The 18,202-nt window shown below is 32.5% G+C and overlaps 1 protein-coding gene across 1 annotated transcript; it reads left to right on the forward strand.

Annotated features, from left to right (window-relative positions):
* The first annotated feature begins 10,511 nt into the window (after window positions 1–10,511).
* LOC139484235 (uncharacterized) lies at window positions 10,512–17,070 on the forward strand. The gene is made up of 4 exons (XM_071267969.1): window positions 10,512–10,638; window positions 12,509–12,580; window positions 13,828–13,899; window positions 15,587–17,070. The coding sequence occupies exons 1-4, from the start codon at window positions 10,512–10,514 to the stop codon at window positions 17,068–17,070; spliced, it is 1,755 nt and encodes a 584-aa protein (XP_071124070.1).
* Window positions 17,071–18,202: the final 1,132 nt, after the last annotated feature.

Genomic DNA, 18,202 nt, shown 5'->3' on the forward strand with positions numbered 1-18,202 from the left:
GAGTATGTTATATTGCACCGACTAAATGTTATACTCTTAATTTTAAATATTAAGTTTCAAACGTACAATGTTGGTAGACATATCCTGTTTTAAAATAATTTCTTCAGGAGACAAAAGTCAAAACCAGAAAAATGCAGGCTACTCCTCGATTATGAAGTCTGATGTATACATATGTCATGGATACATACTGGTTTGTTGGGCCTGCGACGAAAGTCGAGGACAATTAGAGATAGTGATTGTTATTCCGGCGACTGCAAAGGCGACAACAATTGAAACCTTATCTGCTTAAATAATTAACATCAATTCCATCAGCAATCAGAGCCGGGCTTCAAAGTTTTTGTGAAACTACCTATTCTAGAGTTGACGTGAATCAGATGTCGATGCTGACTATTTCCAAATATCTTTTAGTGAAGTTAAAATCTAAGATATTTTCAGCTTTGTTTCATAGAAAAGAATGTCCAACATAGACACAAGTAGGTCTTAGGGAGAAATAAATTCTACTTTGTATAAAAAAAAGACATTCCGATTCAAACCAAAAATTCCCTGAAACTGACATTATCAAGATGCTTAATTTCCTGATGGACAACATTTTGGTAACGTTCGGAGGACGTGTTTTTCAACAAACAATCGGCATTCCTATTGGAGCGAGCTGTGCCCTTTTTCCCCACTTGTTCTTTTATTTAAACGAGGAAAGAAAAGAAGTAAGCAGTATACTTACCGCTAAATGGATGATGTTCTTTCACTAATTAGTTCAAAATTTCATGACTTTGTTGAACTCATCTATCCTATCGAACTTGAGATAAATGATAAAACAGATACAGCTAAGTCTGCCTCAAATCGTGACTCAAATCTAGAAATTGACAATAAGGGTCGGTTGAAAACAAAACAAAAATGCGGTAAAATAGATGATTTTAGCTTCCTTTTTGTTAACTCGTCATTTCCATGCAGCCAAAATTTCAGCAACGCCTGTATACGGAATACAACCTCAGTTAATACGATATACTCAAGTGATTGTATTTCTGTTCTTTTATTTAAACGAGGAAAGAAAAGAAGTAAGCAGTATACTTACCGCTAAATGAATGATGTTCTTTCACTAATTAGTTCAAAATTTCATGACTTTGTTGAACTCATCTATCCAATCGAACTTGAGATATATGATAAAACAGATACAGCTAAGTCTGCCTCACATCTTGACTTAAATCTAGAAATTGACAATAAGGGTCGGTTGAAAACAAAAAAATGCGGTAAAATAGATGATTTTTAGCTTCCTTTTTGTTAACTCGTCATTTCCATGCAGCCAAAATTTCAGCAGCGCTTGTATACGGAATACAACCTCAGTTGATACGATACACTCAAGTGATTGTATTTCTTATCATGATTTCTTTGATGGAGGGTTGCTGCTCACATAGAAGCTTTTAAACCAATAGTTCCAATGTGAAGTTGAAATCATTATTCCGCAAAGTTGCCATCACGAGTTGGTTGACATTTATAGAATGTCAGTTTCACATATCACAGGAGACATGTTCCAAATTTTGCGACTACAATTCTGTCCCACATTTTTTCCGAATATGACCTACAGATTTAGACATGATACTGAGTTGGTACGAATAGGAGCAACACGATATGTGGCACATGTGGAGCAAGATCTGCTTACCCTTCCGGAGCATATGAGATCCCCAGTTTTAGGTAGGGTTCGTGTTGCTCGGTCTGTAACTTTCTATGTTTTGTGTATAATTATTGTTTGTTAGTCTTTTTGTTTTTAGCCATTACGTTGTCAGTTTATTTTCGACTGAGTCTGTGTCCTTTGGTATATTTTGCCTCTATATGATAATAACTATTTGTCATAGATTAAGGATATATGTTGTATGAAGTTACATTACTATTAGTACATATCAGTTCGACGACTATTTTGGGATCCATTCTCCTAGGACATGGTCTGGTAAATTAGAATTAATTAGCAATTTTTAATGATATATCTTTCTACCAAAGTTATGCATGTTATATTGAACAACTTACAATAAACAACTATACTTTCTATAAAATTACATTACTGTCTGTACATATCTGTGTGTCGAGCATTTCGGGCCCTGTCCACCCAATTATGGTTCAGTGACTGAATAAATAAGCAATTTTACTGCCCATCAGATTGACTTTTTTTCAGAATTTTAGGCATATAGGCGAGATATATCTCGGTGTATTTTAATATATGTTTATTTATTAAATATTGAAGACTAAACTATTTCTTGTCTATTGTATGCTCCGTGTGGAATGGTAAAACAAAACAATGAATAAAGTTTCCTTTTATTTATTGTTTTATCTTTATTAAAACTTCTTAATCAAGTTGTAAACATAATCAAAATCAACATTTTTATTCAAGGTTAAAACGATAAAATTCAATCCACAGTACTATTTAAAGAATTCCAACTTTTTTTATGTAGATTTATTATCTGCTAGTCACAATATAATATTTATCTCGAATGCTTTCCATTGTTTTCAGAGGAAATAAGGCCGGCAACGGAAAACAACAATATAACAGAGCTATTAATATTTTGGTTCGGTAAGTACTGACATTGTTCTTGAATGTTCATTATCAGACTTAAGAAAGGGAAAATCATAATTTGAATTAAAGGTTATATAAATTTGGTGCCCTAATGCGTCTGGCATGCTCAATGATTTTTTTTTAAACTTTTTTTTTATTTTAAGAATATCATTATGCGATTTGGGCAATTCGTATTTCGCTTAAAGTCCTACATGCCATAATTATATGCCTAAATGAGACAATATACTTTTAATCATATGCAGATTAAAATATTTGACAAATGTACGGCTCATTTAACACTCCTGAGGCAAGCGTGCAGAAATATAAATCAAAAACTTGAATTCCCCAAAAAATGGCGTCCCTTACCCAAAATAATTTTTGTTGAAATTATAAAAAAGACATTTAACAAATTAAGGTATACATATTTGATAACAATCTTATTTTGATATAGTTTACCTTGTACCTCTATCCATAGAAAGGCTACAAATTTGCCACTTTCGTGTACAGTAATTTCGTTGTTATACGTGTTTGAATAATAGACATATTTTTTAACTATGTAATTCTGATCCAATTTCAATAGCATTTCCTATATTAAATTTTCCAATGAAAAGTAAAAAGAAAAGATTAAAGATAAGAAGGGTACAATAAAACAAATCATGACCTTTTTCAAATACGTTCAATTTAATTCCTTTTCTAAAGAGAGGGGAAAGATACAAAAGGGACATTCGAAAATAAGTTTCGTGATACAGTTAAACTGCATATAAAATGATAATATTGAGAGCAAAATGTAATTATATAAACCTTCATTATTGTCCCTTGTCACCAATTAAAAAAAATGTAGATGTGGTATAATTGACAATGAGACAACAATCCACAAAAGTCAAATGAAGAAATTGTAAGCAATTAAAGACAACCGTGCGGCCTGTAACAATGAAAAAAAAACACGCCATATAGTTGACTACCAAGGGCCCTGACAAGAAAAATATGAAACAATTCAATTAAAAATTATATACAAAAACAATTATATCGGACATGAGCATACGACAACCACAAAACATCTAATGAAACCCCAGACATGGCAAGGAATATATACACTACTAACATAGAAGGCAAAAAAGACAAATCTGATAGAATTCGCAGTTACTGACGACTAGTTCCAAGTCTATAACATTTTATACAAAAAAGCATGTATTCAAGACTAAAACTTGTTTGAATAGCCATATGTATTAAACATTTGTTAGTATTACACTCATACATGTATCTGTAAACTCATGGAAAACCAAAGCCTTCGTTAGACTTTTAACTGTATGCATGAGAAAATTGCATTTACCTATTATTACCATTCAAAGTAAGGTGTAAATTGTAACAATTCTTTGTTCGCAAAAAATGATTTTTATCCAGAAAGTGCTTCGGACGCACAAAATCGAAAAGTGATATTTTCATCTCAAATCATGGTTATTTGATGTCAAAGGTCCTGTTCTGATCTCTATAAATTGTGAAATCCGTGTAAATGTAATAGCTTAAAATCTTAATTCAGATATAACAATTAACAGACGAAGTAGCTGAACTTAAAATTTAAACTACAAACCGTATTATATCTCGGTAAATTTGGAAGCTCGTGATAGATTGAATGATATACATTGCACTAACATTGATATGTATACCTTCATTTTTGTATTGGCTTTCATAAGTTATAAACCAGCATTTGAAATACGTGGTCTTCATATCTCAATGTGGTTTACATTACAAAATATATCAGCATTTCGATAAATAAAAAAATGTTATTTGATAGTTAAGATTAGGATTTGTTTGATTTTTATCCTCTAAAAGTTTCTTATTTTTATTTTTAACATTGAAGCATTTATTTATTGGTTAACTATCAGGTGACTGGTTTTCCTTCTCACTGTATTCAAGTGATTCCAGTTATGCATTAACTCTTAAGCAAAAGGAAACAATTTCATTTGATCAATTTTGACATTTACGACCGGAAAAAGAATCAACAGGTGTTAATTCAGATGTGTAACATTCTTTTCAAAACGTCTCATCTTGTGGTCTTCTAATGTTAATTTCATTTATATAATGCAGTGTTGTAAAGTATAATTATCAGGACGGAAAATCCCCGAGGATTTTGTTTTTATAACAGTTCACAATTAACTGATAGTTACAAGTTTTACATTGTATATGGACACAATGTTAGAGCTTTTGCCTTAACACATATTTCATTGACACCCTTATAAGTAAAAATCAGGAAACATACACAAACCTCCAATTTCAATAAAATGCGTTATTTCATACATTTAAGCGCGTGAACAGTTAATATTGCAAGTTAATCAAGAAAAAGACTTTCGCTCGTTGGTCCTGACTGATTCCAAGTCACTGATTTGTAATGCTAAAAAGTATTCTCAGTCAACATTTTAACGCCGTTTTGATAGATGTTTATATATTTATATTAAGAAACGAAAAACATACTCCATGTTTTTACACTGCATGAGTCTCTCTGCAGTTCGATTATTTGCTTCACTTAATTTAAGAAAAATCAATGTTCAAATTGACAATAACCGTCAATGTTAATATTAGACTTTGACAAATTTTTAATGTTTGGTGTTGGATTCTTTTATAGACAAATGATTGTAATGAACTGTTTATATTTCAGTTATTGGTTTATTCGTTTGGATAGGTAAGCATTTTAACTTTTAACTTCTATCTAAAATTTAACATATTTTTTTTATATATTTAAATGAAATAATATCAATAAAAATCTAAGAATTAAACATTTTTATGTTTGTATAACCGAATACGACAAATTTCAAGAGCACCCCTCGGAATGCCGCTAAAGTAGAGAATGATCGCTTCAGACAACCCCAGTTCACCAACGATTTTAATTGTTCACGTAGCTCAATATATTTGCTTTATAAATAGTGTTTTGAAAACTTGTTTTTCTAACTATACAGATTATACCTTTTGATACCCATGAGGCTGCTATAATAAATATTTGTTAGCAAATTAAATCATTATGAAGTCATTAAACAGTCTTAAGAGAGGCGAAGGATACCAAATTGACATTCAGACTCATAAGTCGGTCAGTCGTAAAAACCATTGCCAAAGTGGGGCTTCTGTTTGCCTATATACGAAATGTTCAAGTACATATCCACACCTGTTCCGAATAGGGACATTAAACCACGCTCTCTGCACGTTTTTTTTAAAGAACTTTAGCAACAAATTTGTTGCAAGACAACATTTATTTCCGTATCCAGTATAACAGTAATATTATTTTCTAATGACAGTCGAAATGGTACCGTTCTTCGTCCCTTACGGCCTCTTTTACATGACCTATCCTGTGTACTTATTGTGAAGTTGTTCTCGTCCTGAACATGCATGACATATTTGCCATTGAACATTAAGCAACCAACAATCATTCAATCATTTTCAAAACTTTTTCGCATATTGGAAGCATTTAAAGCTGGTTGAAATTAATAAAAGAATAGAACTCAGGAACATTTGATAAATTCCATGTTAAAATCCCATCACCTTTATTTTCAATGGAATCAAACAATTTTTATCACTTTCTTACACATTTTCCCTACCTCGTAAAACATATAATTAGGGAGGGGGTGAATTTGTATGCGCCAAACAAAAGTTTACAGAGAAAATGTTCTTTTAATTCTATAACATTTTCTCCAATATACAGACTTCTTAGTATAATTTGTGAAGTAGCTCTTTTCCGTCTTTTCAAACATTTATGATCGGAACCTTTACAAAAGGAAAAGTAAAATTTCTCTCTGTTTACTTTACCAAGGAATTGATGCAATCAATATCACCAACGTACTACATCACAAGGAGGTATCATCTAAAATTCCAATTTATTTTCAAAATCAGTCTGTTCATATTGTACCCTACAGTTACACCAAAATCATTGCACCCAAAGTATATAACTATAAACAAGTTTTGCATTATTGGATTTAGAGCAATACCTAACAATCCCTCTGACATGTGACTGTTCCCGCTCGCCTTATAGTTACAGCCCCTCTGTCCATGTTATTAATGGGGATTTAAACATAATTCAACATGCAAATCTCCAAAAGATGGTTTCTCATGGTCATAAGTTAAGAGAACCCCAACACATCAATAGGAAACATAACTTCAAAATAACTATGGATTCCAGTGAAGACTACGCCAGAGCATTGGCTTAATTAGAAAAAGTTGAACTCGACACTTTGTGAGAATAGGTCAAAATTATCAGCTCTCTGATAAAACGTTGCATTTATATTTTAAAAACTGTGTGAATGATCGACCAAAGTCCGTTTTCAGAGTCAAAGAGGCTGTAAAATGTCTAAAATCATCTATTCGTGATAAGTGTGTTGTTGTTCCTGCGGACAAAGCTTCAAATAATATTGTCGTTTTATGTAAATCGTTTTAATACGAGTGTCTTGTAAAAGAATTTGGAATATATAAATGAGCACTCAGGTAATTCCACATACAAAAACATATCATTTGACAAGGATCAGATTTTGGCGAATCATAATTTTTTCATGACTTCAATGAACATTACATTGAGCAACAAATCGGAGAATTTACCTTGTTTGTATTGGATACCTTAGCTTCACAAAATTCTGTACAAACTACGGTACGTTGCCAGATCATCTGACTGTTCGACCAAAAAATTGCCCATTTAATGGGCTCATATTTTCCGTAACGAAATAGGGTCTTCATAAATATTGTGAAACTGTTTACTCGTATAGTGGTATTAACCATATGTGGATTCTAAAACAAAACAACCTAAAAAAAATCGGATAATTTTAAATCTCGATCTTTTTCTGAAATTAAATACTATCAAAACTTTAGATTTTTTAATCCTGTACACCATTATTCCCCATGTGAAATTATAAAATCGTCTAAAAGAAATAATTCTCAATGCTTTTCAACTAAAAAATGGTAGCATACGTTATAGATTACTAACATTGGTATACCATAAGACATATTTTGTTAATAGTGAATAAAAAGGTAAACATGCTATAATAGCTTAACAAAGGAACAAGTGATCAGTTTGCGGGAGTTTCTTCTTGACAACATATTTGTTGATTTGGAGGTAGACTTTTTCATCAAATTGTCGGCATTCATATGAGAACGATTTGTGCGCCGCTCCCTGTCGACCTCTTCTTATTTCATATGAATCGGAGTTCCTTCAGACAAATGTCAAAATCAAAAAGATCGTCCGAGCTAGTATTGCAATAAATCTGCATATTATTTCATATATAATATGTAAAGCTAGGTTCACACTGCCGATCAGATCAACTCGATGATCCCGATTGTCCAAATTTCCACGACCAAGCTCGACGAAATTCTTGATCGGGCCTGTTTACGACTTCTAACCGACCGCAATCCGACTGTGCACGACCTTAACTCGACCATTCACTGCTCCTTAATGACTTCATCTCAACTCCATCCCGATAACAAAATGAATACTTATTCGATAATTCCGATCAATTCACGATCTTTACTCAACTAGCTAGAACAAAATCAACTATTCAAGATCTCAGCCTGATCTCCACCAGACCAGATCGACCAGATCGTATATGGGTGGTATGGATGAGTGGGAATTGTCGGGTATGCACATTTTTAGTATAAAAACGTCCTAATTTGTTTATCCCCGCCGCATCGGAGTGGGCATTAAGTGTTATCCTTGTCCGTCCGAACGCACGTACATCCCAGCATGACCCTTTATAATGTTATATATGCTAACTAGGGCATTATCGGTTTCCCACGGTCACATTCTTCGTTCTTTTTTGGTTATATTCAGCAGAAGGTCCGAGTAAAATCATACATTAGAAATATCTACATAGAAAGATATTAATTGATTTGTGGGCAAGGTGCATCTTCGCTAGCCAAGGGTTACGATCCACTTCACTCGTGGAGAGGAGGGAAGTGGATCGTAACAATTGGCTAGCGAAGATGGGCAAGGTGGTAAAGAGCTCAGAGATACAGATTAATAGTTATGAAGGAGCTTGCAGAGTGCATAGAAGACGAACAAGGTGGTGTAGACACCAATGCGCGCCGAGAAATTCAGGTGAGGCAATGGCTGACACGACGACCACTGTATGGGCCGTATGAGAGACTTGCACTAACTCAACAAATGATTATAAAACTTCCTCATAGTGAGCACTGATTATGTAATGGTAGCTTTATTGCTCTTTTTTTGGAAATGACGCCACAAAATGAGATTTGTCACTGGATTAGTTCTTATGTTAAATAGCAATATACATAAACTTTACCATTCCCATTTCCTTGCTTTCTTACAAATAAAGCATACTGTTTGTCAAATATATGTGCATAAGTATGTAATCAGTATTTTTCATAGATTTGATATCCAGTAGTTGAATGGTTTAAAATATTTATTTTTCTTTTTGCTGTTTGGCAACAACCTGTATGTATTTGCCAAAAATATTGCAAAAAGTAGGCAAAGATGTCACATATTTCCACAAAATTTGACCCAAAGTAGAATTTCAATCCCCTGGAGGGATACCTTTTCTGAAACAGTTTATAACTTTTCGTGTATCTATCAAGAGATCAAGAGTGCATTTTTTCTAACCAAAGTTTGGTAAACGTTGTGTGCCGTTTGTTATAGTTTGATAAACGTTACAGAAGTAGAAACAAATGCATCGTTTGGTTAGAGGGGATTGAAATTTTGACAAGCAAGAACACGTTTAGATAATTGATTTAATGTTAAAATTAAAAAGAAATCCATCGTTTGAACTAACAAACGACGAACGACAAAATGTAGACGCATTTGCAGCGAGTGTATAGTTTGTCAAAGTTTATGCAAACCTTCAAAAATATGTTAGAAACAAATGATCAATGCTCGCTGAACAGTTTGTATCGTTACTGTTAGAACAAAAATCGCATCAAATAAAATATTTTTCTTTCGTCTCATTTTTGTGTGAAATTACGTCAAAAAGTTCGAATGAAAAAAAAAATGACTGTAAGGTGACCTATAGTTGTTAGTGATAATTTCTGTGTAATTTGGTGTTCTGTGAAGAGCTGTCTCATTGGCATTTGTACCACATCTTCTTTTTTTTATGCTACAAAAATTTATGGACAAACAGAAAATACGGACAGACAAAACAGAAAATAGCCCATTAAACAGGTAAAATGTAATTTTGATGTTCTTATAAACCAAATTTGAAAAAAAAACTTTACAAAATTAAAAACAAAATTTAAAATAACAGGATTTTCTTCCCTTCTGGAACATCTGAGATCATCCCAGGTTTTGTTGGGTAACGTGTTTGCTAAACTTTTAGTTGGACTGCTGTTTGTTTTCTCTTCGGTTATCGTTTTTCGCTATGGCTGTGTCGGTTAGTTTTCGACCTTCGAGTTTGATTGTTCCTCAGGTGTCTTTTGCTTTCTTTTAAAATGATACCTCTCCTTAGAAACGTAAAGACAGGTACTGTTATTGGAAGAATTTTGTACAGTAAAAATAATGTTTCCAACATATTTTTGCGGAAGCAGAGTTATGAGAGTCAATCAGATCTGCACACACTTTTAGAGAATCGTGTAGCAGTCATGTGTATTCGAGTATGGCCGAGTAGAGATCGAGGAGTGGTCGAATGTGATCGCGAAGGGATCGGATATTGGTCGTGTTGGTCTAGGATAAAATAAATATACTAGTCGCAGTGATCTGGAAGTGATCGGACATTGGTCGAGTTAATCTAGAAATGATCGGACCTTAGCCGAGCAAAATTCGAAATAATCTAGTACTGATCTGTAAAATGTTTGTATTCCGACCAAACTCGATCTCTATACGATCCTTTCCCGATCAATTCGACCGCACCTCGACGGATTCTCGATCTCTTCTCGAGTGAAATGCTTCAAGATCCTTACACGAATGTTTTTGACATGTCGATCGGGCTTGATCGAGTAAATCTGATCGGCAGTGTGAACCCAGCTTTACTGAACGGATGATTTCCACGAGGATAGAATGTCGATCGGCAGGGACATCGACCTCGGAATATTGTACAAACCCAGTAAAAAATCTTACTCGGCAGGTCAGATTCGAAGAAAAATGCGCGGGATTATATTTATCAACTGTAACATTCGTAACACAGGTATAAAAACCCATTTTTGTTACTAATGATAATCAATTGCACTTTTTGAATCACTACATTCACTAATCAATATTTTACATGTTTAAATTGAAAATTGCCGTCAATGTAAATAATAGAGCTTGATAAATCTTTTTTGTTTGCTTTTTATATTAATATTGATTGTAATAGTCAACTGTTTATATTTCAGGTATTGTTTTTTTAGGTAAGAATTTATTTCTATCTTACAATTCTTTACTGCGATTACATAGTCAAACGATAAGGTATTAATAGAAAAAATAACGATGATAATCAAAATCATATGAAGTTTGAATAAACAGCTGCGCCATGAGCTCATGATACGCCCGACGCCTTGTGTGGAAGTTTTATGCAATAATCATAAATAGTTTCTGCGAAAGTTTTAAACAATAACCATATATTGTTTTGTGAAACATCCCCCCCCCCCCCCCCTCTTTCTTTTTTTTTTTTACAAAAAACTAAATATCACTAAAAGAAAATTGAATCAAAGCCAAAATATATACAGATCTTCAGATTAATATAACAAAGACGTGCGTACAGTTTTAAGCAATAATCATATATTGATTTTAAGATACGGCGCGACATGTAAAAAAAACCTTCTTCTTTTTTTACAAAATACTCAATAACTCAAAAATAAAATATTGAATCATCACCAAAAAGTATACAGATTTTCAGATTAATAGAACAAAGAAGTGTGTAAAGTTTTAAGCAATAATTAAAAATCGTTTTTGAGATACGGCGCGACATGTGAAACAACACACCCCTGTTTTAGTTACAAAGTGCCGTAACTCAAAAAGTTTTAATCTTATTTTCACCAAAAGGTATACAGATCATTTCACCATCATAAGAAACAACTATATTAAGTTTCATGGAATTTGGATAAGCAAGTTACGGTGCGACATGTTTACGCCGGACGGACAGACGGACGGACAGACGGACGGACGCAGGACATTTGTATACCATAAAACGTCCCGTCAAAATTTTGACGGGCGTATGAAAACAGCAATTAAGTTGATGTCCGATCATTGAAGACTTCTTTTAGAATATGTTCGTTATGAATCCGATTTCCACAACGAGAATTATGAGCATCATAACATATCGTGTGTTTTAGCTTACCTGACTTAACAGGCATGCAGTTTTTTGTTTTTCTCTTGAAAACTACTAAATAAGAATAACAGTAAAGAGTAAAAATTGTAAACAATAAGATTTACAAATTAGCGGATATCGCCAAATGACCCGCCTTAGAATGATGTTTATTCTTATTGACAGAGGATTTTTTTAAAGTAAAACTTTCCTTCAAAATATAACTTACAAATACGTCAACAAATCTTTATGCCTTATATCAGTTATTGCCCCTGATAGACTTCTTTACCATAGTAACTGTTTTTGCAGAAACCATAATAAAAGAAATTGTTCATAGTGTGAAAGTGTTTTTTTATTCACGAAATAAAATTAATAATCTGTGTTACTTTTTTCTCTGCATATACGTTTAATAGTCATGCAAATATAACCGTTATTATTTTAAGAAAAAAAATGTTTTAACTACTTTATTATTCCTTGTTTTCAAAATTCCAATAGGGAACATACTTTTTATAATTGTATAAATAAACCAATTTATCAAGACGTTTCGGCCATTGGCCTTCTTCAGTTCTTTATTTTTCCTCTCAACTACATGGCTGACATTTTGTTTTCAATCATTGACTTTATTATTGTCAACTATAAGTCGAAATGGCAAAAATTAAGTTACACTCACCTTAAGCTCTGTATCTAGTTTCTTTTTATTGGTACGTATTTTGTACAAGATCGTTATATAAGTATAGTATCTATCTATAACTTTCCCTCATACATATTATAGACAAAAGTGCAACGGAGAATGGAAGTACAGCCACGAAGAAATCGAATGAAACAGCTACCCAGTCCCAACCAGGTACCTTCATTATTCATAAAAACATACATATGTATTTTCACATATTAAAGTAATATTTAGCCGTTTATATCTGACATTACAGATGTTGTTTTGTTCACAGTTGAAGTCTGTACAGCTACTTTTCATTGCTTGAAACTAATTATTTTGACTCTGTTGGATATTTGTTTCATTGAAAGTAATACCACATCTCTTCGTGTAAAGTAGAATATTTCTATTTGTTAGTGAGACAAAGGCTTTAACGAATAGATGAACATAAATAAGTTTCACTTTCATAGACCTGCATGTTGCTTTTAAACGGTTTGCAAACTGTCTTCTAAGAGTTGGCAAAAACACGAATAGGATAACTCTACGACATGTGTAAAGCAAAAGTCACAAACTATTACAAAAATTTCTTTATTTGAATAATGAACATTTGTTAAATGCAAATGCTCCATATCTGAAGAAAACTTTGAAAAAATGTTATCCATTCGTTTGATGTGTTTGAGCTTTTGATTTTTGCCATTTAGTTAGGAACTTTCCGTTTTGAATTTTCCTCGGAGTGCAGTATTTTTGTGATCCCCTAAAGGGTTTTTTAATACACAAAGTTATGATAGCAATCCAGTTATCCATCCATGTAAAAAAGTAAAATCACAAAAATACTGAACTCCGTGGAAAATCAGGATGATAAACATAGAAGGCCTATTCGGTGCACAAAAATCTAAGATTACAATGTACTTTACCATCTTACAAAAATAATTGTAGCTTTCCAATGGCATTTTTTGTAAGGTATATCTTCGCTAGATGTTCCAATACTTTTGGTCTTCTGTTTCAAACTAATATTCCTTTGATATAAGATTGATGCTTACAATAAAGCTTTGGAGTCAAGAATTTTGAAGAAGAGGCGAAAGATAAGCAATGAATAAATGTCAAAAACACAAACAACAATTGTGCTGATTTCAGTTCTTCTTCCTAACGAATCTTTTTGAACATTTTCTGAGGTTAATACCTTATTCACGAAACAAAATTGATAATTCCAGACATCTTTATGCTTATTTTCTGCATATTCGCTTACTTGTCATGCAAATATGTCATGTACTATGGTTAAGAATATTTTTTGAATCTGCTTTATTATTGTAAGTCAAGATGGCTAAAGTAAAGTTACGCTTACCTTCGGTGTTTTATCCAGTTTATGTTCATTGGTACGTATTTTGTACGTAATCGTTATATCTAAATTATTTAATTTTAACTTTCCATCGTTCCTATTATAGACAAAAGTGCAGCAGAGAATGACATTACTGACACGAAAAGATCAAGTGAAACAGCCACCGCGTCCCAAACAGGTACTTTGATATTCACAATAATATACATATCTATCTTCACATAATAATTAGCCTTGTAGAGCAGACTCTACCTTACGATAGTAGTTGTATTCATTTTTGAAAGCGGTAGTGTTACTATAAATTTCTGGAATTTTTCTGATTTGGTTATTTTGTCTCATTGAGATAAGAATATTGATCAGAAGTTTTGTTTTTGTAAGTGTCACAAATGCTTTAACGAGGAGATGAAAATAAAATACGTTTCTCATTTGAAAATAATCAGAGTAACCTTTCATAGTTTTACATGCTGGTCTCAAAGGTTTTGAAAAATATCGTCCAATTGTTGCCAATAACAAACCTCTGTCAAATGCAAATACGATATATCTAAAGAGGACTATGACGAAAAGGTAAACGGACAGAAAGCCACAAGACAAAAAGTAACAGGACATAAAGTCACAAATTTGGTAGGACAAGAAGTCACAAATAATCTGTTGACAATTGTTTGAATATATAAGAGAAATATCTTTAAAAATTTAATTTTTTGTACATAATCATATATTCATATTAAAGTTTAAGAAATTTCTCATTATACTTAAAAACTGAAGATTAATCAGATTAATTTTAATCATGCAAAAGAAAGATTTCTTGACACCATGCATGAAGCCATTTAAGTGCCAAGCCACTTTGACATTTTGTTTTGTAACAATTGTTTGATCATCTTTGATATTTTTTTGCTAAATTTGTTTACAAGAGGGACGAAAGATACCAAAGGGACAGTCAAACTCATTTTTATTGGCAAAGTAGGTTTATCTACAAAAGTTCAAGAAAAATACAAAAACATTTTTGTAGAAATCAGCGTTTTTTATTCAAAGAAAATAATCAGAAAAAAATAATTGTGACTTTTTGTCCTGTGACTTTTTGTCCGTGACCTTTTGTCTGTGACTTTTTGTCCTGTAACTTTCTGTCCTACATTCGAAAAAAATAGGCAAAACTAAAAAAGGTAACAATTCCAAATGAATTAAAGTGTTTTAGTAGAACAAAGCAGTTAAACAAACAAGTTGGCAGCTTTGAAAACTTGTCCATATTTACGTTTAAATACCTGAATCGTAATTTAGTTAAGATACTTTGTTGTGCATAAATCAAGTAAGAAAAACTGTTTATGGAATTAGAAAATTTCGACCATAGCTAATGCCACATATTCCTGATTTGAAAAACCATTGAGTCTTGAAAGTTTTTACATTTATGAAAAGTAAACTTGCAGAAATGACCGCTTCAATTAAAATTTATGTCAGCACAGCACAGAAATGCAGACTACGCGGGTTGTTATGCCAGCTTTGATACTAGTTCTTAATATAATACAGATTGAAGATGTAATGTCGTTTAAGCTTTTTAGTACAAATGTGTTAACTTACTAAAATCTGTTTACCATTCCAATAAGTGTTTAACTTGTCTTTCCTTTGTAAAATAGCCGAATAGTATTGTGACTTGGATGGAGAGTTGTCTCATTTGCACTCATACCTCATCTTCTTATATCTGTAAACTATGGGATTTATATCTATGGTGATTTTTTTTTTATCTGAAGGGTAATCGTCTCACTGGCCATCATACCACACATCTACTATCCGCAATGATTTGATACTTTTTTGAGACATCGTAATATTTAAAATTATTTTTTTGCAATCTAGTCTGATTCTGTATCTTTATATTGCAGACTTACGGGTATTTCAAATCGATTCCTGGAAAGAGGAGAAAACACATGTATATGTTACTAGTGCTATGAAACATGTATCAGACCTGCTGACATATAAAACATGCGTAACTGTGATTGGGCCGCCAGCGTCTGGCAAATCAACAATAATTCGTCATGTAGCACTACAATTGCAGGAGAAGGGTTATCAACTTATTCCAATTTCTTCGAAAACATGTTTTGAGCTCTACCTTTTGAAATCCTCAGACTCAAATGTTCGTAGGATATTCGTTATTGATGATTTTTGTGGAGTTGATAATGTTGATGTTGTTGCTGTTGATGCCTGGAGAAGCATTTATGACTCCATGAGCGTTTTGAATGAAAATGGAGGAAACGGTACAGTGAAAATGCTAATAGCATGCAGGGACTGCATTTACAATAGCAACCAGTTTCAATGTTTATCTTTTATGACAAGGCATGTATATAATATGAATGAAATCCCTGCTACAGTAGACGAAAAGTGTAATATGCTTGAAAAATACATCACAAGAGATAATGTGGCAAAAGTGCATCCCTTACTTAAAGATTGTAACGAATATTTCCCCCTTTTCTGTAATATTGCTAAAAGAATACGTCATATTAATAAGATAGAAGATCTTTTTAAATTACAAAAAAAATACATTGAAAAAGACATTTGCGATATGTCTGATGAAGAGTTCATTTCAGTATCCGCATGTGTACTGTTTAGTGAGTTTAAGGACGACTGGATTCAAAAGGAAACAAGACCTCAACACGTTGATAATGCCATTCGGCACTTGCAGCGTAGTATTTTAAGTTCGAAAGAAAGCACATTACCAAAATTTTCTATTCAAACAGGCACATATGTGAAAAAAAATCAAAATGAATATACCTTAGTTCATAGAGTTATTCACGACATAGTGTTTGTGAAATGTAATGAACGGGCAAAAGACATTTTTCTACAGTTTGCTAGTTCCAGCTTTATAGCCACTCGATACATATTTCAATCAATCAAACAGGATTCAGAAGATCATGAAATTAAGATTTCAAATAAGAAAGAATACTTCCACAGATTGAAAAGAGACCTACAGAATAGAGAATTAGACAGTACATTTCACAATAAACAACTTCAATACAATAAATATAGGAAGCAATTGCTCCATTATATCAACTCTAATGTTGATATGAATAAAATATTAAAAAACTTGCAGACAGAAAGAAACCTTCTTATCGAAACCGCCATGGAAGGATACAATGATATAATAGAAATGATAATTTCTGTGCGTGGAAACGGTGATGTGAATGCACAGGATATACGAGGTCGCACAGCTTTGCATATTGCTGCTGAAAAAGGTTACACACATGTTGCAGAATCTTTACTCAAACATGGTGCAAAAATTATTAAAGATAAACAAAACCGTAGTCCTGTAGATTACGCTCAAAATAGTGGCAAATATGATCTGGTGAAGATTTTACTCGACACATCTTAAAACAAATATTATATTCAAAAGCACATGAAAGTACTTATTAAATGATAAATTGCAAAGATGTATTCTAAAATTTCTAGTGAAAACTATTAATATTATTTGTAAATATTCTTAAGTCGAAGGAAAGAAGAAAGCTAGAAAGAACAAAAGCCAAACAAATCTTCCATAATAACATTAACGGTACCAATTTTCCTGCACCAGATGCGCATTTCGACAATACATGTCTCTTCAGTGATAATATAACAACTAGAAAAATGTCTTTTATAGTGAAATTTTATTATATGCATAACCAAAGGATATACTCCTATTGGATCATATGAGTACAAACATATGGTCATACATATACAAGTTTGGTCTAAATACTCATATGGTCTAGAATATGTATATAAAACTCATGTGAATAGTGCAAAAAAGTAGAAAAATATAGTTGTTACTCCTTATTCATCAAAAAGGAACAGGGGCATATTGATAAGAGACTGGGGCCTAATTATTTTGGGGGGAAGCATAGTGCAGACTATTTCCTTCCACCTTGTACACTTGAATTTTTTTCTTCGAAGTGAACTTGGAGGCTAACATAACTTCCATACTTTGACAGTATACCTTTACCAGAAGTATATGAAAGCAAACCATGCAGATAATACAAATTTAAAAAAGTTATATCATTTACTTTATTATCTACTTAGTAGTAATGGTAATTGTAAAAAATACTGCACAATGGATAAATGAAAAATGATAAATACAATTTGATTGTGGATACATTTTAATGTCTTCATCCAACTTGCTGCTGCATACTAGTAATTCCTTTTTTATTGTAAAACAAAATTCATCAAAAAGAAAACTTTCTGCAAAAATTGTGACCTTAGTTATTTAAAACATTAGTGAACAGGCTGAAATGGCTAGCTCATGTTACTTATCATTGCATTATGTTGAAAGTTTGTACAATTAAGGTTTTACTACAAGTATCACATAAACTTAACGTCAACACTATTCTATGATAATGAGGTCATGGTCATATCATTCAATACACCAACTATAATTGACATCCTGCTTATAGTATCTGATTCACTGACAGATATTTACCTCATACAAAAGTCCCATTTACCAATCATTGCTAACATATTGCTATAAGTATTTG

The sequence above is a fragment of the Mytilus edulis genome, chromosome 8 (assembly GCF_963676685.1).
Source record: "Mytilus edulis chromosome 8, xbMytEdul2.2, whole genome shotgun sequence".
Classification (NCBI taxonomy): Eukaryota; Metazoa; Mollusca; class Bivalvia; order Mytilida; family Mytilidae; genus Mytilus; species Mytilus edulis.

Bases quoted from the DNA above. Each gene is read 5' to 3' on its own strand.
- LOC139484235 (XM_071267969.1), top strand. From the start codon at position 10,512: ATGTCGATCGGCAGGGACATCGACCTCGGAATATTGTACAAACCCAGT. The intron at 10,639-12,508 runs GTATAAAAACCC...TACATATTATAG, and splicing joins CTGTAACATTCGTAACACAG to ACAAAAGTGCAACGGAGAAT. The intron at 12,581-13,827 runs GTACCTTCATTA...TTCCTATTATAG, and splicing joins AGCTACCCAGTCCCAACCAG to ACAAAAGTGCAGCAGAGAAT.